General features: G+C 49.8%; 1 protein-coding gene and 1 long non-coding RNA gene across 3 annotated transcripts in view; one reads left to right on the top strand and one right to left on the bottom strand.

The window, feature by feature from the left end:
- Window positions 1–20,374, bottom strand: part of Gm32834 — a 40,560-nt gene extending 20,186 nt beyond the window's left edge. The window contains exon 1 of one of the 2 annotated variants that reach the window (XR_873398.1): window positions 20,005–20,348. This is a non-coding gene — a long non-coding RNA (predicted gene, 32834). Of the gene's footprint in view, window positions 1–20,004 lie in introns of both variants that reach the window. The other variant, XR_873397.3, reaches the window with a different exon arrangement.
- S1pr3 (sphingosine-1-phosphate receptor 3) lies at window positions 10,280–24,459 on the top strand. The gene is made up of 2 exons (NM_010101.4): window positions 10,280–10,607; window positions 20,304–24,459. Exon 2 carries the CDS (start codon window positions 20,447–20,449, stop codon window positions 21,581–21,583), a length of 1,137 nt encoding a protein of 378 aa, NP_034231.1. The 5' UTR covers window positions 10,280–10,607; window positions 20,304–20,446; the 3' UTR covers window positions 21,584–24,459.
- The last annotated feature ends 551 nt before the right edge of the window (window positions 24,460–25,010 follow it).

Raw genomic sequence — 25,010 nt, forward strand, 5'->3', positions numbered from 1 at the left:
GGTTTAGGTCAAAGTACATTTCTTGGGCCAAGGCTGTAGTTCAACTGGTACAGTGCTTGCACCTTGCATGCATGAGGCCCTCAATTTAATCTCCAGTGGCATACACTCAAGTGCATACACATACACACACATACACAGAGGATATGGTGACACTTTCCTGAAATCTCAGCATTCTGGCGGCAGGAGCATCAGAGATTCCAGGTTGTTTACATAGTGAGTTTGAAACCAGTCTGGGCTACATGAGACTTTGTCTTGGAAAACAAAAATAAACAAGAACATTGTGTCTTCTTTATGAGGGGAGTTACGTGGCATCTGTTCCTGCCATATTTGTGTGATTTGGAGGTAAAGATAGCCCTGTCTTCCTTAAGTAGCACCCCTGTCTCTTCCTCTTTCTGTTTTATGGAATTACTATGAGTCACTTGGTATAATATTTTAGATGAAACACTCCAGAGATTGAAATTACCCTTTTAATTTTTTTTGAAGGTTTGTGAATTATTAGTTCCATTTCCTTGATAGTTTTAAGGGTGTCTCGTGTACTTATTTCCTGTTAGGAGAGAGGTGGCAGCCTGGTAGCCTTCACTTCTGTATACATTGGGTCATCTCAGCGAGGCTGTAGGAGGTTGCACCACTGCCCAGGAGTCCCTCCTCCCCAGCTCTGATTTCTCAGCTGATGACTATTCATATTTTACTGATGCTTCTCGCTTTCATAATTTCTGCTGTCTTTATTGGACTGTTTTTTGGTTTATTGTCTCTGCTGTCATTCTTTTTTTTGGCTGTTCTTGAAGTGGCAATTTAGAAGACTAAACTTGTTTGAGATTTTTCCCCTCATGTTTTCCTCAGTGTCTTGAAAGGGTTATTATTGTTTTTAAATAAATCCATACATGATTTCTAGTCAACTAGCCTTGAAGGGAACCTTTTGCACATGTGTCTGTATAAAGTTGTAGAGTTTCCATGACTCTTTAACTGCCCAGGTACCAAACTCTGTATTCAGGATGACAGAGGATGCTGACCCACAGAGCTTAAAGTCTTTCTGTGTCAGTCAAGAAGGATGGAGAGGAAGGATGCCGGTGTTATCCTCACTGCAGTAGAGCAACCTGACCTACCACCACCCTCAGGGCAAGGACCACTCAAAGGGATCCCGTGGCTTCCATCTAGAATCTTCTAATCCAGCTAATGCTGGCTCAGAGCTCAGAGACATAGGAAATGTCAAGGTCAAAGGTCTGCCAAGGGTCTGTCCCCCTTTTCCCTTCATCTCTGCACTCCAGGGGAACCAGTTGCTGTCCTTATTGCTGTGGCAAAAAGTGACTTAAGGAAAGAAGGAGTTAGCCCATCATTGCAGAGAAAGCAGGAAGGCAGAGGCATGAGAAAGCTGGTCCCACTGTGCCTAGAGCCCGGAAGTGGGGGGAAGCTGGTCCCCGGAAGTAGGGAGGCATGGGTGCTGGTGCTCAGTTCCCCTCTCCTTTTTATTCATTCTAGAGCCCCAGCCCATGGGGTGGCACTCCCCACATTCAGAGATGGTTTCCCCACTTCAAGTAGCCCAGTTTAGAAAATCCCTCACAGACACATCGGAAGGTGGGTCTAAATCCAGTCAACTTGATGACCTTAATCACCACACCAGGTGTTGGTCATCCATGGAGAATGGTCAGCCCACCTCTTCCGAAGATACCACAATTTCCCAGTGTAATCAAAATAGATCCAGGAGACTGCAACCGGACTAGGAAGGAGTCCTAACAAGGGCCAAGGTGAAGCCATAGCTGGGTTTCTCCCCAGCTGTGCAACCTTGGCAAAATCAAGGACTCTCTGTCTCCTGTCTTAGTCTGAAGCTAACCTCCTAGGGCTGTTCTGAAAGAGCAGTCTCTCTCTCTCTCTCTCTCTCTCTCTCTCTCTCTCTCTCTCTCTCTCTCTCTGTGTGTGTGTGTGTGTGTGTGTGTGTGTGAACTCATTGTAAAGAAGGCCCTGCCCACACCCGCAAGAGGCTGGCCTTGGTTGCTGCTGGCTCCTCTTGCATCATCAAACCCTCTGTCCTTCAGTTTGTCATCCACCGCTGCCTTTGATGTTTGGAAGAAGGAGGAAATCGACAACTGCTTCTCAATTCATCTCCACCCTCCGCGTCCCACCACCACCCTTAACCAAACCATTTGGTGACGGAGAAGAAGCAAGCTTATTCCAGAACATTGCAGACACTTGTTCAGAAGCCCAAGGGCACAGTGGGAGCGCGCACCAAACTAGTTCCAGCAGGAGGCAGGCAGGTTTGCTCCTGACCAACCAATCCACCTTCAGTTGCTCAGTGCCCGGCACACTACCGGGCATTTCTGTTGAATGACGCAGTTTACCTCCTCTGGGAACTGTCTGGAAATGAAGCGCCCCGCGTCAGGCAGCTCCCACCATGATTTCCCAGGCGTGGCATCCACAAAGACACTTTGAGAGGAGTAATTTGACAGAGAGCCCCCCGCCCCCAGGTTGCTGAAGTGTGGTGCTCTGACTGGCTGTGATATTCACATGCAAGCTCTGCAGACACTTTCCTAGCCAAAACGAAGTTGTTGTGTGTGTATGGGGTGGGGGTGGGGTGGAGGTGGGAATCCAGGCCACCCACACCCAAAGCAGGGTCTTCCAGTTAGCGTCATTGGAAACACGCGCATGCGCGCAAGCCCCGGCTAAGTTTTCGGTTCTCTGTCTGCTGCCAACCTGCTTCTGAAAGTCTGAAGGCTCTGTTCCAGCTGAAAGCCCCACTCCCTGGGTCAGAGAAGTTAACGATTCCCCCCACCCCACACCCCACCCCACCCCGCCCCCGCAAAGTCCTAAGGTTACTTTACAGTCATCACAGCTAGACTCCCGGTATCCCTGGGATGCCATGGCCTGGATGCTGCCTCTTTTGAGCTAATGCCCCAGGGTGCTGTTTGGTGAGCAAAGTTTAAATTCCCATTTGCACTTGAGCCTTTCACGTGTTAAATAGCTGGTTCTGAGTAGGATCTCTGGGTAGGAGCTGTCCGCAGCCGAACAAGCAGGGCGGAAGCGAGATCATGGTCATGTGACAGTATGCCAACTCTTCCATTTATCATCCGTGTGTGGCTCTTTTGAGTTCCTCTTTCTGTGCCTTGTTTTCTCACTTGCAAATCACTGTGATACCTATGTCCCCCACAAAAGGGTGTCTGAAGCAATCCAAGCTGCCCCCAAAACCCCAGCTCATGGGGAGGGGGAGGCAAGTGTTCCTTCTCTGCCCCCAGCGAATCTGAATCTTTCTCCTAGTGTGTTTATGCTTAAAAGGGCTATAGTTTCCTGGTCTTGGGATTCTATCTAGAAAGCACTTCCTGAACTAACAACTTGAAGCATTTCTCCCATGATGCCAACCAAATATATTTTAAAATGTTCAATACCTATAGTTACCAGAGAAATGAAAAACAAAATGGCAAGATTCCATCCCACCCCAGTCTCCGTGGTTATCATCAAAAAATAAATAAAAAGTAGAGACGGCTCAGTTGGTAAAGTACTTGCCCATGCAAGCCTAAGGAACTAAGTCAATGGCTAGAAACCACTCAGAAAGCCTGGTGTGAGGGTGACCCCAGTGCAGACCCCAGTGCTGGGGAAGGGAGCACAGATGGGGTCCTGGGGCTCACTGGCCTGCCCCGCCTAGCTGACTCTCCAAAACCTGGGTGAAATGATATCAAGAACTCAAAAATAAGGTGGAGAGAGGATGAGAAAGACCTGAGGTTGTGGAAACAGCAGCACATACCTGTACACCTGCATGCAGGCCCACACAACACACAGGAAGGAGGGAGAGGGAGGGAGAAAAGGGGGAGAGGGAGGAGGGGAGGGGGAAGGAGAGGGAGAGAGAAAAGGGGGAGAGGGAGAAAGAGGGAGGAGGGGAAGGAGAAGGAGAGAGAAAGGAAGAGAGAGAGGGGGAGAGGGAGGAGGAAGAGGGGGAAGGAGAAGGAGAGAGAAAATGAGGAGAGGGAGGGAGGAGGGGGAGAGGTAGAAGGAGGCAAATTCAGGAGATGACTCAATCTGCAACGTGCTTTGAATTCAAATCCTCACACCTACATTTATTTATTTATTTATTTGTTTGTTTGTTTGTTTGTTTTTGTTTTTTCGAGACCGGGTTTCTCTGTATATCCCTGGCTGTCCTGGAACTCAGTTTGTAGACCAGGCTGGCCTCGAACTCAGAAATCCGCCTGCCTCTGCCTCCTGAGTGCTGGGATTAAAGGCGAGCGTCACCACACCCGGCTACTTTTTTTTTTTTTTTAAATTGCAACCTGAGGCAGCTAAAACTCTTCACTGGTCAGCTATCTTAGCCCAGTGCATGAGGTGATAGGTTAAGTGAGAGTCTCTGCCTGTGTGTGTCTCTGCCCGTGCATGCACACACACACACACACACACACACACACGCGCGCAAGTGCTACAGCCCCTGGGCCCTGTGAGCTCCTTAACCATATGTTCTTTGTCAGATTTGCAGTACCATGCTTGTGTGTCCTCTTGTGGAACAGGTTTAAAATCAAAGCAGGAAGTGTTTGGTTATCCCCAAAACAGACATGTCATGAGCCTATCTTTCCCATGCTAGGCATTATTACGGTTCATAGGGTTCATAGCAAAGTATGACAACACAGAGAGACAGAGACAGAGACAGAGACAGAGAGACAGAGAGAGAGGGGGAGACAAAGAGAGAGGGAGAGGGCACCCTACACCCTGTACACTGCACCCTGCATACTAGAACCTTCCAGTACTAAGAGAGCCAGGTAGCAGGAAGAAAGCTTTGTGATCAGTGCCCAACTTGATTCTTCCATGTCTGTGACAGCCAGTGTTTGTGGTGTCTTAAGCAATAGGTTTTTACCATCAAGTTCTTGTGGGCAGATAGGCAACCAAGAGCAAGCCTATATTATGTTGGGAGTCTCAGAGATACTTCTAACCCAATGAACCACAGGGTTATTTGGCAACCAATGGTTTCTAATGAGCGTAATCTCCCCTGTGTTGGATAACTCCAGCTAGACTCTTTTATATGGATATGTACATAACTATATACATACACATATGTGGGGGGCTTAGGAAATAGGTCTCCATATGACTTTTTTTTTTTTTAAACATCCTTAGAGTTAGAGTCATCCTCCCTTCCACCACCTTATCTGCCTGGCTCTTCCAAACCTTTCCCATTTAACCCTTCTCCCTAGTGTTCCCTTTTCTAGTTGCCCTCTGAGTTTGTATTTTTCTATCCATAGGCCAGCACAGCTCTCAGGCCTCATCTTAAGATGTTTCTTCGTGCCATGGATGGTGATTAACAAATAAATCTACAACCTGTCAAAATTCGGAGGGTAAGTGTCTGTGGAGTGTTCAGCTGCAAACCTGTGAGACACCTGGACCACACCCTCCCAAGGCTCAGTGCCCATCCAGAAAGAAGGGGTGAAAAGACAGTAAGATCCCAAGGTGTCTCGGACCAGGACAGGACCCATGAATGTTCACACTGTCTTTGGCTGCCTGCACAAAACAACTTAACATTCTAGGGAGGAGTGAGAAGGGATCCCTAAGTCCCGCCCCTAACTGAGGAGCTATTGGCAGTTGGTGGCTTCTGAAGGAGGAAGAGTCGGTTTTGTTAAAGCTGTGGCTCCTGGTAGGTCAACCAGATTCTGGTGGTTAGCTCCACATCTAGAAGTCTGTGGACAGCACAACTTAGGGTGAATGGATTATTAAATATTTTTAAAAGAGAACATGAAATTGGGGGGGGAGGTAAGGAGGTGGGGGATGGATCTGAGAAGAGTGGAGAGGGTGAATATGGCCAAAATATATAAATTTCCTCAAAGAACTAATAAAAATATCTTAAAATCCATAAATAAGATAGTGAGTGATTGAGGAAGATACCTAGTAGTGTCTACATGCATAAGGACACATGTTCACACATTTTTCACAACCCCACTTCACACACACACACACACACACACACACACACACACCCCACAAAATTAACATAAATGAATCAATAAATGCAAGTGGGAAAAATGGGGTCTGGCCATTTGAATAAGTATGGCCCCTGTGGGTTCCTATCTTTAAATGCTTTAGTCCCCAGGGAGTGGCACTACTTGAAAGGATTAGAAGGACTTGGGGGAGGGGTGGCCTTGTTGGAAGCAGGGCATCATGGGAGATAGGCTTTGAGGTTTCAAAAGCCCATGCCAAGCCCGGTGTCTTCCTCTCTGCCTGCAGATCAGGATGCAGCTTCCAGGGACTTCTCCAAGGACATGCCTGCTGCCATGCTCCCTGCCATGGTGACAATGAACTAAACCTCTGGAACTGTAGGCCAGCCCTCAGTTAAAGGCTTGCCTTCATAAGGGTTGGTCATGAGGTTTCTCTGCAGCAACAAAACAGTGACTAAGACCGGGAGGAAAAAGGAATTCTTAGACATTTTTGGTAGGAATATAAAGAAGTACAGATGCTACGAAAGAAAGAAAAAAAAAAGAACTAAAAATAGATCCAGCCTATGAGTCAACTGTCCTACTTCTGGGACTGTAACTAAAGAGGTCCTTGCATGGCATCACACACAGTGACAAAGACAGCTCAGGTCCCCGTCGCAGGCCAATGCTCTGACCATGGCTTCCCTTTCTCTTTTCTCTGTCTCTTGAGTGCTGGGATTGCCACTGTGCATGGCCATATTCAGTTTATACTGTGCTGGAAATGGAACCTAGGGCCTCGTGCACACTAGGCAAGCACTCGACCCACTGGGCCACATGCCCAGCTCTGCCTTGTCCTTTAGATCAGCATAAGGCCATGGAGGCACAGCTGCAGGCTGACTGGGTGCTGGAGGGGAGAACACGGCACAGTAAAAGACACGGGAAAGTTCCATCATATTCTACAATGCAAAGGCCAAGTCCAAACAGCTCTGCCCACATGCCGCCGGCACACAGCTGCGAGCTGTCACTGTAGGATAAAGACCTCAAGTTTGGGTTTCTCTACTATGAAGCTAACATGGGTGCATTTAAAACAACTCAATTATGAGAGACGGAATAGAATGAGAAGGCTGCTGTCCACACCAACAATAGCCTCATACTCTCACACGTATCACAAACACCACACACATAAACACACATCACACACCTTACCACACACTATACCCATATCACACATAAACACATGCATACACATACATCACACTACATACACATACTCACACGTCACTACAGATAACACCATGCAAACGTGTACGTTACACACCGCACACATCACAAACATACACATACAACACCATACAAGCACACTGTGCAAATGCACACTCACACATGCACACACACCCACTCCTGAGATGCACACATCACATACCACACTAATCACCACACTCATATCACAAGAGGGAGCACCTGCGCACGCGCGCACGCACACACACACACACACACACACACACACACACACACACTCTTCTCATTACAGATAACGCTGCACACAATCCACATCTCACGAGTTCTCATAGCACACACCACACAGACACGTGTCTATGAGTGTCTCTGAATACTGTCAACGTCTTTCTAAAACACAAACTGTGAGAAGAACAGTTCCTGGAACTCCTGGCTGACCTCAAGGATGACTACAGGACAGAGTAGGAGTGTGGTGATGAGGACAAGGCACTTTAGTCACTTGGCGTTGGCCGATGGCTGTCACGGAATGAACTCCCCTGTGAAGGCTGTGGCAGTGAGTCAAAGGATCACCGTGCTCCCCAATAGGGTCGTGTGGCACACAGGGCCATGCTCCATTCCACAAGCCCAGGGCCAGCTTCGAATACAAGGCCATCTCTCCCCAGATCTGAGTGGTGCGTACCGGCAGAGAGGAAGTGGCTTGAGGTTGTCTGTCAAGTTGCAGAGTGACCACAAGACCCAAGCCCCCAGTATTGTCTCAAGCGAGTTCCTTTCTCCCATGCTGCCTATCTACAATAAGTTCAGCCTTTTCTCTGGAACCATGATACCAAATGTCAGAGTGCTTCAGAAATACAACCCAATAGGACATAAACATGTATGAACATGCATGTAGCACAAACACACTCTCCGGGAGGGAATGACTCACACGTGGGGGGGGGCAATAAACCAAACCCTACGGAGTTAATGCCCCAGTCAAGTCTAAAGCCATATGCACTGCTGTGGGTAAGCCAAAGACAACCAGCAGGGAGGACTCTCTAACTACCGGGATTGGCCCTCGGTCTTCTGAACTGTCTATTCATGCCCACAGGGATCGGACAAAGCCTCCGCACGCTGGCCAGCCATATACTGCAGCAGACAGATGTTTATCTCACCCAAACATTCTCACAAGCATGCTGAGAATGGTGTTCAGGAAGTATGTAAGTCCCCCAAGGCTCAGGCCAGGGGAGGAAGCATAATCAGGCACCTGCTGACCTCTCCACGGAAAACCAACCGCTTCTTAGTTTCTAGCCGGAACTGTGTGATTGGTCAGCTCGCTAGCTCACACACTTTTACTTTCTGACACACCTGTCTGATTCTGTCCTTTCTGGGGATGGTTGCAGAACATGGATCCCCTCGTTCTGCTGTTCCTGCTGAGGTTATGAGTTGGTTTTTCTCTCATCAGCCAGCAACACCCAAGGGAAGATGCATTTGGAGAAATCTGCCTGTAGCGGGCTCTATGGACCTAGAGACCCACTGAGAGCTGAGTATCTGAGCTTTAAAGCCCAGATACAGAACAGCAGGAGGGGTAAGGTCACTAGCATGGTCCACAGAAGAAAGGTCTCCATCACAGCAGACAGGGGAGGGGCCTCCATCACAGCAGTGAGAGCTAGAGCCTCCATCAGAACAGACATCACAACAAGGAACAAGACAGGGAGAAGGAGGCCTGGACTGGGAAGATGGCTGCTTCTGGTTAGGAAACTTGGAGGGAAAAGAAACCTCATTGAAAGACAGGTTTCAGGGATACCACAGGGATGCTGTGGGTGGAATCACTCTTAGGAAAGACTGTCATTAGCAGTAAGAGCCCTGGTACCTCTCAGGCTGTGGGAGTCTGGTGTCTGAGGCTGGAGGAGCTGTCATAGAGAGACTCAGGGTCACCCTCTTCTATCCAGAGGACCATTTACCCGGGGAATGGAGAGACAGATGCTGTATAAAACACACCTCCAGCAGCCGGGGCAGTGATGGTGACACAGTGAGAAACAGCTAGAGCACCAGGCCTTTTTGTGGGGTTAGACATAGCGACCAAGAAACTGTTGTTACCCTGGCCTCAGGAAGTGGCTGCAGAAACAGCTACAGAAGCATCTTCAACTGTGGCCACCTCTGCTTTCTTTAACTGGATGCTGTAGGAGTCAAGTATACAGAGACACGCCCATTCTCACTGCACTTGGGGAGAGAACTAGCTTTCCCCAGCTGTGTCCAAGACACTAGGCAAATTTGGGAGGCTAGGCAGTAGGACCAGAGCTCAGGAGAATCGCGCTGCTACTGAGCAGCCAAGGCAGCTGGAGCTCTGCAGCCTGGCTCCTGTGACCCGGAGGGCTTGTGCGTCTCACCAGACAACAGAGAAGGCCAAGACCGGCCAAGAGCTGCCTTTACATGCCAGATGAATCCCAAGAAAGCGGTAAATTCATCTTCTGTAGGCAAGAAAGCCCCAGAGAAAAGGTAGCAGGGACCTGGAACCCTGCCTGCTCGGGAATTTAGCTGCGGTCTGCTTCCTCTCCCCTCTCCTTCCCCAAGCTGGTCTGGAGATCTTTTGCATTTCCTTTGTAACTGACAATTGTGCCTGCGGTTCCCCCCAAAGATTCTCATTTCTCCCCACATGGCCGGTGAGGCTTGCCCAGAGCGCAGGAGTAGACTGGGTACAGTTAACTAAGGTAGACAAGACACAGGAGTCAGGACCTGAAATGCACAAGAGGCTGGGGTCCCTGCCTTCAGCTCCGAAAGGGATGGGGGCAGGGGCAGGAGTCCAAAGGGGCAGGGGGCTTAGCTTACCAGCTCAAGCTGGTAGTCGGTTGATTTCAGGTTAAAGATAGTATAGTTAACACTGGTCACCTCAAGGTGAGTAACAGTATTAATAAGAATCCGCTCAAATCCTTCTGGACACTTAGGTAGATATCTACCCAAGCCCAGTTCTGCACCCGGTTAGGTATCTGCAGCTGCTGGGTTCTGGAGCACTTAAAATTAGCAGGATAGACGCAGAACCTTGGAGTCAGAGTATAGGTTTGGGGGTGGGGGTAGATGATCGGCAGAGGAATAGGGGCAGAGGGATACAGAGGGTTGAAGAGCCCCAGCCCGAGTCCCAGAGTCCAGACAGCGCGGATGCAGAGAAGTAATCCAGAGACTGGGCGGGGACGTAGCCCGAGGCGGGGACGTGGCTGGGAACCAGGGCGTATCTGGGGACCAGCCCGCGAAGCTCTGAAGCTTGGGTTAGGGGCGGCAGGAGGCGGGGTGAGTTTGGGCCCCGCCCCGGAGGGCAGTGGCAAAAGTTTGCCTTCGGATTCTCTGGGGCAGAGTCTGGGAGAACAAGTTCAGGGGCAGGCGACAAGGTCCGGGTGCTGAGCAAGGTGGCTGGACAAGCCTAGCGGGAGAGAAACCTGAGGCCACGAGCGACCTCCGGAGGAGCCCCTAGACGGGAGTCTTAGCTGAGACACGGCAGCATGCAACCAGCCCAGATGCGCCTTGCAGAACGAGGTGAGCGGCGGGACCGGATCCCGGGGTTGCACAGACCAGAGTCGCGGGTTGAGCGCCTGGGGGTTCACCCGAACCCCCTTTTTGGATAAAATTTCAACCAAGTCGGGGCACCAGAGTGACTTGGGCTCGCGAGTGCCTCGCTTCGGCCACCCCCTCCTGTTCATATCCCGGAGAACAGGACATAACCGCCTGTTGGAGCTGGTGGAGAGGTATAGGGTTCCTTTAAATAACAACCAGGGCTTTCTAAATGTGTTTGTAAACTCGGAGCAGAGTGAGCAGGCTGTCCAAGGGAAAGATTCTTGCTTTACTTGGCTAATTAAGAAGTTAGACAATCTTAGGAGAAGAAAACCTGGGCACTGGGAACGGCTGTGGGTTTTCCCTCTGGGAGAAAGCAAATGATTCTTTTAAGTTTTATTAGTGACAAAATTCCAGTTTTCTTAGCACTTCTCAAACTAGGCAATTAGGAGTGTCAGGCCTGGAGCTAGAAGACAAGGTGCCAGCAAAGTGATAATGAGAGAGAAGATTGGTGTGTCATATGTTCTTAACTGAAATAGAAGAAAGGGAAGGGTGACCATTAACCATGTGCCTGTACATGGTCTCTGCGTCCCTGTCTCTCCAGCCTTTAACAATCCTGACACCATGTTCCTTAGATTTGATGTAAAAGGGGGTTTCTCGTCAGCTGTTTAAAGGGAATCCTTTGCTTTAAACAAACACCTCTTCTTCTTGACACCCCCTCCTCCAAAGCCTCCAGAGTCACTCATTCTAAGGTCTGCAGCCAGAAGTCTCTGGTATTGCATATCACCACCTACAAAAATGTATCTATTCAAAGTTCCATCCTTTATAGACGAAAACCAAGCAGACAGGGAGGGCCAAGAGAATATAATTCCTAGAAAGTGGAGCAAGGGGTTGCATACCTCAGGTAAAGGCCTGGCAAGTTGTGGCTGTGGTCAGGGCTGTTTGGTTGAGGTGGTGGTGGTGGTGGTGGTGGTGGTGGTGGTGGTGGTGGTGGTGGTGGTGGTGGTGGTGGTGTGTGTGCCTGTGCGCAGGCGCTCTGTTTGGGTAGCTGTGGAGGAATCTAGATCTGTAAGCTTCTTAAGGGGGTGCAGAGCTCAGTGCTTGGGGGAGTATTGTGTGGCCATATACCTTCACATCAGATCTTTCCATCAGCAGACTGGCAGATGCTCTCATCTGGTCAGTGTCAGTCTGCCCACATACATCAGAGCTTGCCCTTAGGAAGCCCCCACTGGCATTTGGGGAGATTGACGTCATAACCACTTAGCATTTCCCCGAAGCCATTTGCTCTTTACACACACACACACACACACACACACAGCTACACACATACAAACACACACACACACACATGCATGCACATGCACATGCACATACACACACACACACACCATACCGAGACCCTCCTGGTTCTCTACCATATTTGGATGAAGGAACTCCCATTTCCTGCAAAGCTTTACGTACTGACTGACCTGATACCCTGCTTCCCATGAGTCAGGGACTGGTCCCTTTTCTAGAAAGCATGATCCTTTGTTACACAGATTTCTTCCTCAGTGCCTACAGTTTGTGGGTATATATCTCTATTACAAGAGTAATAAACATTTTGAGTGTGGCATAATTTTGAAAACGCCGGGGTCCCCTTGTGGTAGCTGAATCCCTCCTTTTCCATCAAAGTCTGAAGGCCACTCTTGAGCAAGCTGTTTGTGTGAGCTGGGAAGTGGTGTTGGGGTTCCTTGAATCCTGTCGTCACGTCTACCCTCACGATTCCATGTTGATCAATTTTGGATCTGTTTCTTCCGCACAAGTGCTTGGAAGAGGTGATCAGCAGGCTGACTGTGACCCTCGGGTCTTAATCCTTCTATTCCCCCCCATCTTTTAGAGTTATCTAAACATTCCACCCGAGCTCCCAGGCTGGTATTGGGATGCCAGTAGCTACAAGCAATTAGGCTGTAAAGAAACCAAGAGGCTCTTAGCACCTCCTAGTTAAGGGACCTATGACAAGAGGCCAACTCATAAAAACCTCATCCCTGAAGGATGGACTGGGCAGATCCTTCACACCCAGCCTACCCAGGCTCTGCCACTAAGAACCTCAGCTTCCCCCTGTGTGCATTCAGAAGTCACACACTATCGTGGGGCTAGATGTGACATGAAGTGACCAGGATGGACTTCCCCAGCAAGACACCTCATGCTTGCACATATCATTAACTTCCTGATGGAAGTGATTTCCACAAATCCACATTCTTTTTCTGGAAAGCTTGGCAGTAAGTTGGTCCCCTGTCATTGCCGGGAACAGGGAGAATTTGAGAAGCCTGACCAGCAGGCAAAGGGGAAGACAAATATAAAACAAAATTAGATCTTGCATCCACGATTCGATGCCTTTCTACAGACAAGTCTGACGTGCAAGATGTTCACAGGGCACCCAGTGTTCTTGGGATATAACCTCCATATCTGGGGTTTCTTGGACCACATCCAGATTTGTATATCGTCTTGTTTGCTAATGAGAAGGACATGTTCGGCAGACAGCAGGACATGGAAAGCCCCACCAGGCAGAGGCACTCGTGTCCATGCCTGAAGGAAGGAAAGGAGGAGAAACGGGGAGCCTTCCCCGGCTTTCATCTGCAACCTTCGTCTCACAGGGTGCTCCACTGATGACCCTAGCTCAGCATGCCCAGTGTGGGGGGCTGTGTGAGTGAAGCCTTCCTTCTGCCCTGAACAGTCTCTGGAGGCAGAGTGAGGTCTAGACAGAAAAGCTGAGTGAGAGGACTCAGGAGCAAAGGAACTCTCCAGGAGTGGGAGCCATGGACTGGCCCTCTGGTTATATCATTTCTTGGTTCTTTTAAATGAAAAAAAAAAAAAAACCCCAAAAAAAAAAAAAAAAACCAAAAAAAAACCCTCCAGCTTTCCAAGAAACGTTGCTCACTGTCAAAAACTGGATGCTTTAATTCGATTCAGAGAATGAGGTCATTGACGTCTCTGGAAGGAGTCCTTCCTCTAACGAAGAGAGATGTCTTTTTCTCTGAGATTTTTGAGAAAGAGGCAAGGAGGAAAATAAAAAAGAGGAGAGGGGGAGAGAGGGAAGGGGAGGGAGAAGGAGGGGGCACACTAGATAGCAGAGATATTTTCCCTCCTTTTCCTTCTTTTTATAGTTTGTTTACTCTTTAAACCAACATATGGAGAAAGTGAGTCGCTAGTGTAGAAGGCACATCTGGAATCTATCGGACCCCTCTCCCAGGCTCGCTTTTCCCCAAGGGACGCTGCTTTTGGATCGGGGGAGGGCAGGCATGCCTAATATTGGCGGGTTCTCGTGTAGGGTCACCCACCACTGAGCCATTTGGTCAAGGGCTCTCCTTCCTTCTTGGCAAAAAGAAAATATGTTTGGTGTCAGATTGTTTCAAGGAAAGCTGTGCGATCCCAGTGTGGTGAGGCCAAAGTGAGAAGTTTCAGGTGATGGGGGATGGGGACAGGGGGTGGGGGAGGGCAGCTCGGATGTGAACAGTGGCTCCCATTAAATGCAGAGTGCCTGAGGACTCCAGTCCAATCCCCATCAGATCAGAGCGGTGCAGGAGAAGGGAGGAGGGGTCTGCTGGGGGTGTCAGAGTGCTTGCTAACCAAACCTTGGGGGTACTGATGAACACCGGCAAGGGGCTGCCTACAAACCTGTGCTGAAGAGACCAGTACTGCTGAGGGAGCCCTCCACTCTAGAGCTCAGTGGGACCTATCTGTCCCCAGAACATGCCTCAGATTTTGGAAGACACATAAACTAGTCTCTGTGTGGCCACAATCTCAACATTAGACTTCTTTTTTAAAAAATTGTATGTGTGTGTGTGTGTGTGTGTGTTAGGGGCACTTCTCTCTGTGTGTATGTGTGCGTGCATATACATTTGTTTGAGTAAGGGGCACGTGTGTGTGTGCATGCGTGTATGGGAATGCAGCTGCTTATGTAGATTGGCACGTGTATGGAGGTTAGAAGACAACCTCAGGAATCAGTCCTTGCCTTTGTTTGAGACAGGGTTTCCTTTGTTAGTCATTGTGTTGTACACCAGGGTAGCTGGCCCAGCCTCTGGCAAATCTGGGCATCCTTCTGCCTCTGCCTCCCATATTGTGTGGGAGTGCAGGGATTACAGAAGTTTACTGGCATGCCTGGCTTTACATGCCACCTGGGAATTCAAACCTAGGCTCTCAGGGTCTACAGAAGGGCTTTGCTGTCTGAGCCATCTCCCCTACCCATAGCTCCCTTCTGTTCCAAAGGAAATGGATCAGCAGTCCAACTTACAATGTCGTTGCCAGACTTCATTCCTTTCCCAACGCCCAATGCAAAACTGCCTACTGCATCTCCCTTGCCTTCAGTGGGAACACCTTGACACCCCTCCACCCCCCACCCCCCACACACAAAAGCCTATTTTATAGGCCTAACTGGACAGCTACTGTCAGAGAGACCAGTGCTTCTGGGTCATGGTTACAGTCCACCCATTGCACCAATGTGCCCCTTAGAAAGCAAGAGTGACCTGCAAAGATGCAGGTACCTGTTCACCAAAAGAATGTGTGAGAAACAACCCTTGTCTGTGATAGATCAGACCCATAGAGGGCGCTGTGCAGAGATGGGTAAAGAGCAAGGTGGGTTCGACCTGCATCCACAAGTGTGGTTAGGTGCCTCATGCAGGGTGTGCCATGGGTTCATTTACATACTGAAAGAAACAATAAATTCACTTGGGTGAGAAACCCAAACAGTGGACACATGCTGGGTGACAGTAGTGACCAGCAGAGACCCCTGGTGGCCTGTTGCTGATCTGAGTGCTGGTTCTAAGAGTGTTTGGTTGTCTGTGTGGTGAGGCAGGCTGACTTCCTGGTGCATCATTCATTTGGTGACAGAACCGAAACACCAAACCTAGCCCTAAGCAGAGCTCACTGACACCTGTGACTGAGGCGTTCTTTAGCTCAGTGGGACCTATCTGACCTATTCTAAACAGAGCGAAGGACTCCTGTGACCTGCCTCTGACCACGCAGCGACAGGACTTACTTAGCTCTCAGGATGTAACCAGCTTTACAATCGTGATAAACCAGAGAAAATAGGTGTTTAGAGAGCCAGACAGCTTCAAGATGCAAATGCAGAGAGCCAGAATGGAATCTAACAAAAGATGCTCTATAAAATCTCCACTGCTTGAGAGATGAGTTTTAATTAAGAGGAACCATGGTCCAGGCTTTAGCAGCACAGTAGGCTAGCTTGCAGGCACTTGGCCTCTGCGAGTCCTGGCACGTCCACTATCATTTTCATCGTGGATATTTAATTGCTGGTGTCTGCTTCTCTCTTCACCTGTTTTTCTTTCACTCTGCTCAGTCTTCTTCTATGCAGGAAGAAAATTTTTAAAAAGATCCACTCCTGAACAGTGTCCCTGCCTTTCTTCACCTTCTGCTCCCCCTGGAACAGTGGTCCCCAACCTTCCTAATGCCTCGGCCATTTAATTTAACACAGTTCCTCGTGTTGTGGTGATCCCCCCCCACCACTGTAAAGTCATTTTCCTTGATATTTCATAACTGTCATTTCACTGCTGTTAGGGAATCATAATATGCACGTTTTCTAAGACAGGAATTTGCCAAAGGGTCACAATCCACCGCTTGAGATCAGATCCGCCTGATTGGAGGGACTCTCTTCCCTTCTGCTCCCGCTGGAGGCAAAAGCTCAAACTCTCCAGGGAGGGGCGGGGTGTGTCCAGTGCTGTGGGAGGCTGGGCAAGCGAGACACTGGAAACAATCTGCGTTGGTACGTGCATGGCACGAGGGCTGGGGAGATGGCTCAGTGGGAAAAGTGCTCACCTCTTGAGCAGGAGGACCTGGATTCAATTCTCCAAGCTCCTGTGAAAAAGCAGGGTGTGGTGGTGCATGTGTGTAATCCCAACTCTGGGGAAGCAGAGACAGGAGCAACCCTGGGGCACGCTGGCCAGCCAGACAAGTCTACTGGGCAAGTTTCAGGCCAGCGAGAGACCCTGCCTCAAAACACACGAATGACAAGCACAGCTATAACAAACCCAAGGTAGGCAGCATCCGAGGAGCAACACCCGAGACTGACTCGTGGCTTCCACACGGGCACATGTGCACACATGTGCACACAAAGGCTAACCTAAGTACACTCGTTTTCCCCAGAACAAGAAACCTGGAGGGAAACCTCAATTCTCACCAGTGTTGTGAGCTATCTTGTCTATCTGTTCTCAGGACTGAAACCCCTGATGGCAGAGCAGACAGCCGCTCAGGGCTATTTGAAAACAAACCTGGGCATCTACACAGCGTAGCATGGGGTGGGTCCTCCACCATCTGTAAGAGCCCAGACCCACTCTGTAAGTAAGGAAGGCCAGCTGCTGTGTAAGGGGACAGCCCCTGAGGACATGAGGATGGACACTGATCTTCCGGATGGCTTTTCCTGCCTTTGGCGTCTAATCTTGACTATCAACTTGAGGACATGTAGAATCAGCATGAAAACAAAACAGATCTGGGCAGGAGCTACTTTGTAGATCAGGTTAATTGAAATGGATGGGCAGAACCATCCCATAGGGTGGGGTCCTGGACTGAATAAAAAACAGAGAATGAGGGACTGGTGAGATGGCTCAGTGGTTAAGAGCACTGGCTGCTCTTTCAGAGGTCCTGAGTTCAATTCCCAGCAACCACATGGTGGCTCACAACCATCAAGAGGGGGATCTGGTGCCCTCTTCAGGCAGGCGGATGTATATGCAGCAGAGCACTCATACACTAAATAAGTAAAATTTAAAAAACAACAACAAAAACGAGGCCAGCTGACCGCCAACAATCTCTCTGCTTCCGGACTGTGGACACGATGTGACCAGCCGCCTCCAGCTTCCGCACATGGCACATGTCTTCCCCACTGTGGTAGACTGCATCCTTGAACCGGGAGCCAGATAAACCCCTCTTTTCCTACGTTGCTTTTGTTGGGTATGTTGTTGCATCTCTGAAAACTGGCTGCTTACTGAAAACTGGCTGCTTACAATTCCTAGTCTCCTAACGAGAGCTTTCGCTATGCTTTTCTTAAAGTGATGGCGACCCTGACGAAAAGTCATGGGAGCTGGCCTGACCCTAGATGGTGCCACAAGATGAGCAGAATGTGGATTGGGGTTTGACAGACAGATGAGATTTAAACTAAAATCAGGAGGTGTGGGCTGCGTGCGAGTGTATACAGCTCAGTTAGCAGTTCGCTTATCAGCTGAGAGGCTTTGAGTTCAATGCCCTCCCCCCACCCCACCCCCACACTGCATGAAACAGCATGGTGGTTTGAGCATGTAATTTCAGCAGTTAGGAGGCAGAGGCAGGAGGGTCAGAAATTCAAGATCATTGTAGCAACTTCCAGGTCAGGTTAGGTTACATGATACTCCATGATGATGATGATGATGATGATGATGATGATGGGAGGAGGAGCAGGAGGAGGAGGAGGAGGAAAAAGAGACTTGTAGAATTGTCCTGCCTGCCTCAGGAAGAACTTTTAGAAGCCCAGTGTGGAGCTTGGTTGGGTGTGAGAGGGGGCTCAATGGGTGCCAGGGGTCCTGAGCATGTGAGCCCCCTCTGTATCACCAGTATCTCATCCTCAGAATCACTCTGGGATTCTGGGAAATCTAGAATAGCAGATGCCTGCGAGGGGCCAGGAATCTAGGAGATTCCTCTGCCAAGAAGCTACAGGCCTCCTCTTTCCAATGTCACCAATGCTAAGCTCCCCCACCCCCCCAGTGATGGAAAAAGAAGAGGCTTACACTAAACCCACTGCTCCCAGGGGGTATCTCAGGGGTGCAGAGTCTCCCGGGAGTCACTTTCTCTTCTCAGCCCTATAGTACCATCTATAGAGGAACCCTTGGTATCCTTCAGGGATTGAAGTCCCTGTTGGGAGAAGCTCCTGCTGGTGGGTGGGCCCCACGGTGTTGGCCCATGTGTCTAGGAACCAAATGTAGGCCTGGAGCTTAAACACTGTGAGTAAATCCTCAGCGGGGACGCAGAGTCGGCTATTTTCAGCTCGCCTCACTTGGACCTCATCAGATATTTAAGAATCCAGTAACTTTAATTTAAACTAAGTGAGCATAGAGAGCGGGTGGCCATGCTGTGATCATCACCGACGGTATGCACCTGTCACCACGCCACACCCACAAAGATGTACAAGTAGGTGTGTCAACGACAGTAAAAAAATAAACGGTCAGCCCGTGCCCATCAAACACTGCCTTCACAACTGCTCGGCAGAGCACCAGAGTCTCGGAGGTGAATAGAGATGAGACGTAAGCCAGGTTAACTCATCCACGGGCCAGTGGGCAGGCCTGGTGACACGGCTCATTATTGGTGAAGTGCTTGCCATGCAAGCATGAGTGAAAACTTGAGTTCAGGACCCCCCAGCACCCAGGTAGAAAGCTAGGTTTGGTGTATGCATCTGTAATCCTAGTGCCGTGGGCAAGTAGACTGGAGGATTCCCTGGAGCTCAGTGGCCAGCCAATGTGGCTGCATGGATGTGCTTCAGGTTCAGTCACACACATGGGAATGCATGTGCATGCATTTGCATCACAGACGCACATGCTTATTCTCTTTCTTACATGCACCCACACATGCACGCACACATACACACAGACACATGCATGCACACAAGACACATGTATGCACACACAGATGCATGCACACAGACACAGACATATGTATGAACACAGACTCAGACACATGCATGCACACACACATAGGCACATGCATGCACACATGCACATAGACACATGCCTGCACACATACACATGCATACACACATGCATGCACACACAGAGACACTTAAGTTTTCAGGGTCTGATGTTTGCACTCAAGGCCTTCACAGCCAAGTATGGCCTTCTAGTCCCAGGCATTGTAAATATGCTATTTTATACTCCTGGCCCAGACTTCTTCCTTTCAAGCCACACTCAAAGTTCACGTCATTACCCTTCCCTTCCCTTTCTTCCTTTAACCTCAGTGGCCGCTGCTTCCAGGACAGTTCGAGTTCCTTCCTCTCTGAGCTCTGCTCAGTGCAGTGGCCGCAGGGTTCTTGCCCAGGCTCAGGCTGCTCTTCCTGCCCTCCCTCTGTGGTCAAACTGTAGGGCTGTCTGCCAGGTGGGCCAAAGGCCCATCCAGACCCCAAAGGAATCAGCCCAAGGAAGTCGGGTGCTTCTCACGGTGCTGCTCCAAACCTCATCCTGGAGGACCCAGAAGTCTCTCAGATACCACTTTTCCTACTGTGTTCTGGTTTTCCTCACCTCTCCTTTCTTCCCTTTCATCCTCCTCTCCTTCCTCTCCTTCCTTCCTTCCTTCCTTCCTTCTAACCCTCCCTCCCTCACTTTTCCTCATCCTGAGAAAAATCTGATTCCCTCTACAGCTGGGAATACTGGCTTACCAGCTCCCACGTGGTGGGTGAGAAGTAACGCAGTATTTCCTGGTGCCTGGAGATTTCCAAGTGGAAGCTTGCTCGTTTCTGCTGCAGTTACAGGATTCACAGATTCGCACTCTGAGGTTTCTTCTCTGGCAGCTCCAGGCCCCTAACAGCTTTCCCTGGTTTCTATCTTAGAGACTTGGCCTATGTTCCAAGCACTCCCTGCACATCAGCCCTCCACACGCGTTAGCATTTTCCACACGTGGGGTTGCTGAATGGTGATCACTTGCTCTAAAGCTCCTTCTACTTTCATCTCCTTACAGAGCCTATTTTCAACACTCTTCCCGCAGTCGGGCCTGCACGCCTTCAGGAACCCACCACCACTCTCCCAATTGTTCCCTGAAATGAACGTTCCTGGCGCGCCCTCTCGTGGACTGTTGAAGTAACCATCTGTCTCTAGGAAGCCATGGCAACCACGCATGCGCAGGGCCACCAGCCAGTCTTGGGAAATGACACTCTCCGGGAACATTACGATTACGTGGGGAAACTGGCAGGCAGGCTGCGGGACCCCCCTGAGGGTGGCACCCTCATCACCACCATCCTCTTCTTGGTCACCTGTAGCTTCATCGTCTTGGAGAACCTGATGGTTTTGATTGCCATCTGGAAAAACAATAAATTTCACAACCGCATGTACTTTTTCATCGGCAACTTGGCTCTCTGCGACCTGCTGGCCGGCATAGCATACAAGGTCAATATTCTTATGTCCGGCAGGAAGACGTTCAGTCTGTCTCCAACAGTGTGGTTCCTCAGGGAGGGCAGTATGTTCGTAGCCCTGGGCGCATCCACCTGCAGCTTACTGGCCATTGCCATTGAGCGACACCTGACCATGATCAAGATGAGGCCATATGATGCCAACAAGAAGCACCGCGTGTTCCTTCTGATTGGGATGTGCTGGCTAATTGCCTTCTCGCTGGGTGCCCTGCCAATCCTGGGCTGGAACTGCCTGGAGAACTTTCCCGACTGCTCTACCATCTTGCCCCTCTACTCCAAGAAATACATCGCCTTCCTCATCAGTATCTTCACCGCCATTCTGGTGACCATCGTCATCTTGTATGCGCGCATCTACTGCCTGGTCAAGTCCAGCAGCCGCAGGGTGGCCAACCACAACTCTGAGAGATCCATGGCCCTTCTGCGGACCGTAGTGATTGTGGTGAGTGTGTTCATTGCCTGTTGGTCCCCACTTTTTATCCTCTTCCTCATCGACGTGGCCTGCAGGGCAAAGGAGTGCTCCATCCTCTTCAAGAGTCAGTGGTTCATCATGCTGGCTGTCCTCAACTCGGCCATGAACCCTGTCATCTACACGCTGGCCAGCAAAGAGATGAGGCGCGCCTTCTTCCGGTTGGTGTGCGGCTGTCTAGTCAAGGGCAAGGGGACCCAGGCCTCACCCATGCAGCCTGCCCTCGACCCAAGCAGAAGTAAGTCAAGCTCCAGTAACAACAGCAGCCACTCTCCGAAGGTCAAGGAAGACCTGCCCCGCGTGGCTACTTCTTCCTGCATCATTGACAAAAACAGGTCGTTTCAGAACGGGGTCCTCTGCAAGTGACGGTCTCAACAGGGCAAGCTCTGCAGCCACACCTATTTATTGCATGCATCACTTCCACGTGGGGCCTTAAGAGATCTTAACTCTGGAGGTCTGCTTGCTGTGGCCAGACTGTGTGGTATCTCCTGAGGAGGAGACCCAAGGAGTCACCAACGCATTTCAGCCTGGACTTGGATGTGACTTATCTGTTGCGGGCTCCATCCTTCTGAATGTACCAAGCTGCTGACACGGTGCACTGCCTTCGGATGCCGCTACCCCTGGTCCAGGGAAGGCAGGTGGTGATGTGCTATGCACATGCACATTGGGATGATGTCTCCCTGCGTTCACACTACATTTATTTTCCATAGAATGGGTGCTCATGTGTGTGTGTGTGTGTGTGTGTGTTCGTTGCTGTGTTGTACAGGATGTATACGATTGATTTTCCCAGGTGGAACCCATTACAAAGTGTCAGTCTTCCACACATCATTGGTCCAAACCTGCCCACACTGCTGTCCCAGGTTCAGCATGTGATAAGGTCATGTCCCCTTCCCAGTGCCCTTGCACTGGTGTTCTAACTCATAGCTGTGAAAAGTTACTAAAGTATTCTGTATTCTCAAAAGCCTCACCCAAGAGCAGCCCAGGTGTGTGGGTCTTACCCTTACATTCCTGCACCCCTCCTCCCTCTTGGGTCCCTTGCGTAAGCTTAGGTACACCTAAGAGCCAAATTATGCGATCATTGAGGCATTTCTGAAAGCCACAGAAAAGCCAGCCGGGATCTCTCGGAATGCAGGCACCACTAAAGGAAGAACTCCTAAGGAGAGGCAAGGTGCTCTCCACTGTGGGCAATCTTTCTAGGGGACTGCAGTCTGTCTGCTGCATGTAGAGAGTTTCCAGCAGTGACGTTCACAAGCCAGCCCTTCATCTGTATGGTCCTGAGTTCAAGTCTATAGAGAGAAGCTTGAGGCTGCTTGTCCCCTTTGCTGTCACCCTTTGCTGGCAAGGAGCTGGAGCTGTCAGCAAAGCTTCTCAACTCCCTCAGTTATGGACCCTGTCCAGGACTATTCAGTGAGAGGATTCCGCCAGGCTGGGAGGCGTGATGTAGTTATTTGTGTGCTCTTTAGAGAGAACCATTCCAATTCCCATATGATGGACACTCCAGCCACTCTCCTCCGCTTGGACCTGCGTTCATTTGTCCATCCTGTAAAGAAAATGCGTAGAAGACACCTCTGAACATCCCCTCCCCAAGGATTCCGCCCACAGGGCACACAGATGAAAGGTGGGTGCGTTGGAGAGTGGCCAGCATCCATGCTCCCAGAACAGCCTTCGGAAAGACTCTCATTTGAGGAAACGTCATGTCAAGGCTCCCCATAAGTTGATTAGTCTCAGAGACTGTTGCCTTATGAACCCTGGAAGAGCAGCCTTTACACACTCATGGGCCTTTTTAAAACTGATTTTTTTTTCCCTCTTGGTGGTTACCTGATGGCATTTGCTCTTGTTTAGGGACATTTTTCTGGGCCTTAGGTAACCCTGGTCTGACTAACTAAAGACTTCCCCTCATGTCACTCCTGGTGTATATAGGTCACTGCCAAGAAGTTCTGCTCCATCATTGGCCTTGCCCTTCTCTATGTCACCAAGAAAATGTCACCGTGTTGACAAAACCCATGGCATTTCTGGAAAAGGAAAGCATACAAGTGCTGGGTTAAGGGAAAAATAAATAGCAGAGCAGTGTGTAGGGGAGTTGAGGTGGAAAGAGAACAGGGCTTGTGGGCACGCTCTTTCATGATTGCAAGGCTTTGAGGCCGTGGGTCTAGGTCACTGATATTAATCACACATTGTACAGGATTCTGGCTTCTCCATTTCCTCCTGTGTCTGCTTTCACACAACAGCCCTTGTGGAGGGCCAGGCCCACCATCCCCAGCTAGGAGGTGACATTTGTAGCATGACAGACTGCCAAGCAACTGAAAATAAAAATACACTAAAACCCAATTGCGCTCACTTGATGTATGCCCAGTGGATCCGTCGACCGTGATGCCAGTGTGCACACCTTTCCCTAGCTAGCCTCCGAGACAGCACTGAGACATCGGGTGCATCCAACCCTCACCCTGAAGGTCAAAGGTCGGAAACCAGTGACACCAGAGACCCTGGGGCTCGCCCAAGGTAGTGAGCAACCTTGGCTACTTGCAGTTTATGTTTGTTAATAATAAATAAAACCAAAAGCCTGTATAAAAACCCATCCTGGAGGCCTGTGTGGTATGTTCTATTGTTTTGGAATAGACACTCGGGGGGTGTAGTGGGGTGGTCTTGCTTCTCTCCCTAGAACCTGATCTCACAGCATTACAGGCATAAACTACATTTGATGCCCAATCACTAAGTCCCTTTTATCCCCCAGGGCCATCTTGTAGATGATGTTAGATTGAAGCTTTAGCGTACTGGATGCTACTGATACAGGTCTGGGTAGATGCTGTTTTACTGGTGGTGGTGGTGGTGGTGGTGGTAGCGGTGGTGAGTGTGTGTATGTGTGTGCCCACCCATGTACACTATTGTGCATGCAGGAGAGGCCAGAGGTTAATGTTGGATCTCTCTCTCTCTCTCTATGCTCTCCATCTTGGTTTTTTTGTTGTTGTTTTGTTGTTGTTGTTGTTGTTTTGTTGTTTGTTTTTTTGAGACACCATTTCTCACTGAACCCGAAGCTGCCAGCTTTGGCTAGATTGACTGACCAACAATTCCCCCCAGGACCTGTGTTCCTCCTGTCATGGTTATAGGCACAAACTGCCCTCTGTGGCATTTACGTAGGCACAGGGCATCCCAGGGGAGCCATTTCCCAGCAGATCCTATGATTTGAAGAATGGTAATAGCCCCTCTGTAGGGAAGAAATTATAAAATAAAAATGTCATCCAACCAGAAGACTAGGTTTCATTTGCCAGTGTCTGCAGATGAGCAAGCGGGTAAGCAGCCGGCAGAACTGGCTCCCTGTTTTATAGTCGGTAAGTTTTAGCCACTAACCTGCATCCCACACACGGAGGATCCATATTTGGTGTGATGCTTTGTTGACGACAGATGTTATAACTTGTAGTGAAAAAGACACCTCACCCCCACCCCCAGTTCCACCTTCCCGCCGTCTATCACCTCTGACCTGCCCAAGGCAGTCTATGCTCCAGATCGCAAAATTGGCATGAATCTTTTCAAGTGTTTCTGACAAGTTATCCCTTTTCCCACCCCTGAGGGAAAAACAGAAGACCAATTTTCTAGAGAAAGGTTTCAATCTGCCCTCCTGTCTTCTGCGATGCGTTATAAGACCCAGGGCTGGCGAGTGGCTCAGAAGGCAATGTTGCTTGCCTTGGTGACACTTGATGTCCTGAGTTCGATTCCCAGGGCCCACATGACAGAAGGAGAGAAGCCCTACAAGTTGTCCTGTGACTTCTACGCATGCATGATGGCGCCCTGCCACCAC

The sequence above is a fragment of the Mus musculus genome, chromosome 13 (genome assembly GCF_000001635.26).
Source record: "Mus musculus strain C57BL/6J chromosome 13, GRCm38.p6 C57BL/6J".
Taxonomy (NCBI): Eukaryota; Metazoa; Chordata; class Mammalia; order Rodentia; family Muridae; genus Mus; species Mus musculus.

Excerpts from the sequence above, each read along its gene's own strand:
- S1pr3 (NM_010101.4), top strand. The coding sequence starts at position 20,447 with ATGGCAACCACGCATGCGCAGGGCCACCAGCCAGTCTTGGGAAATGAC.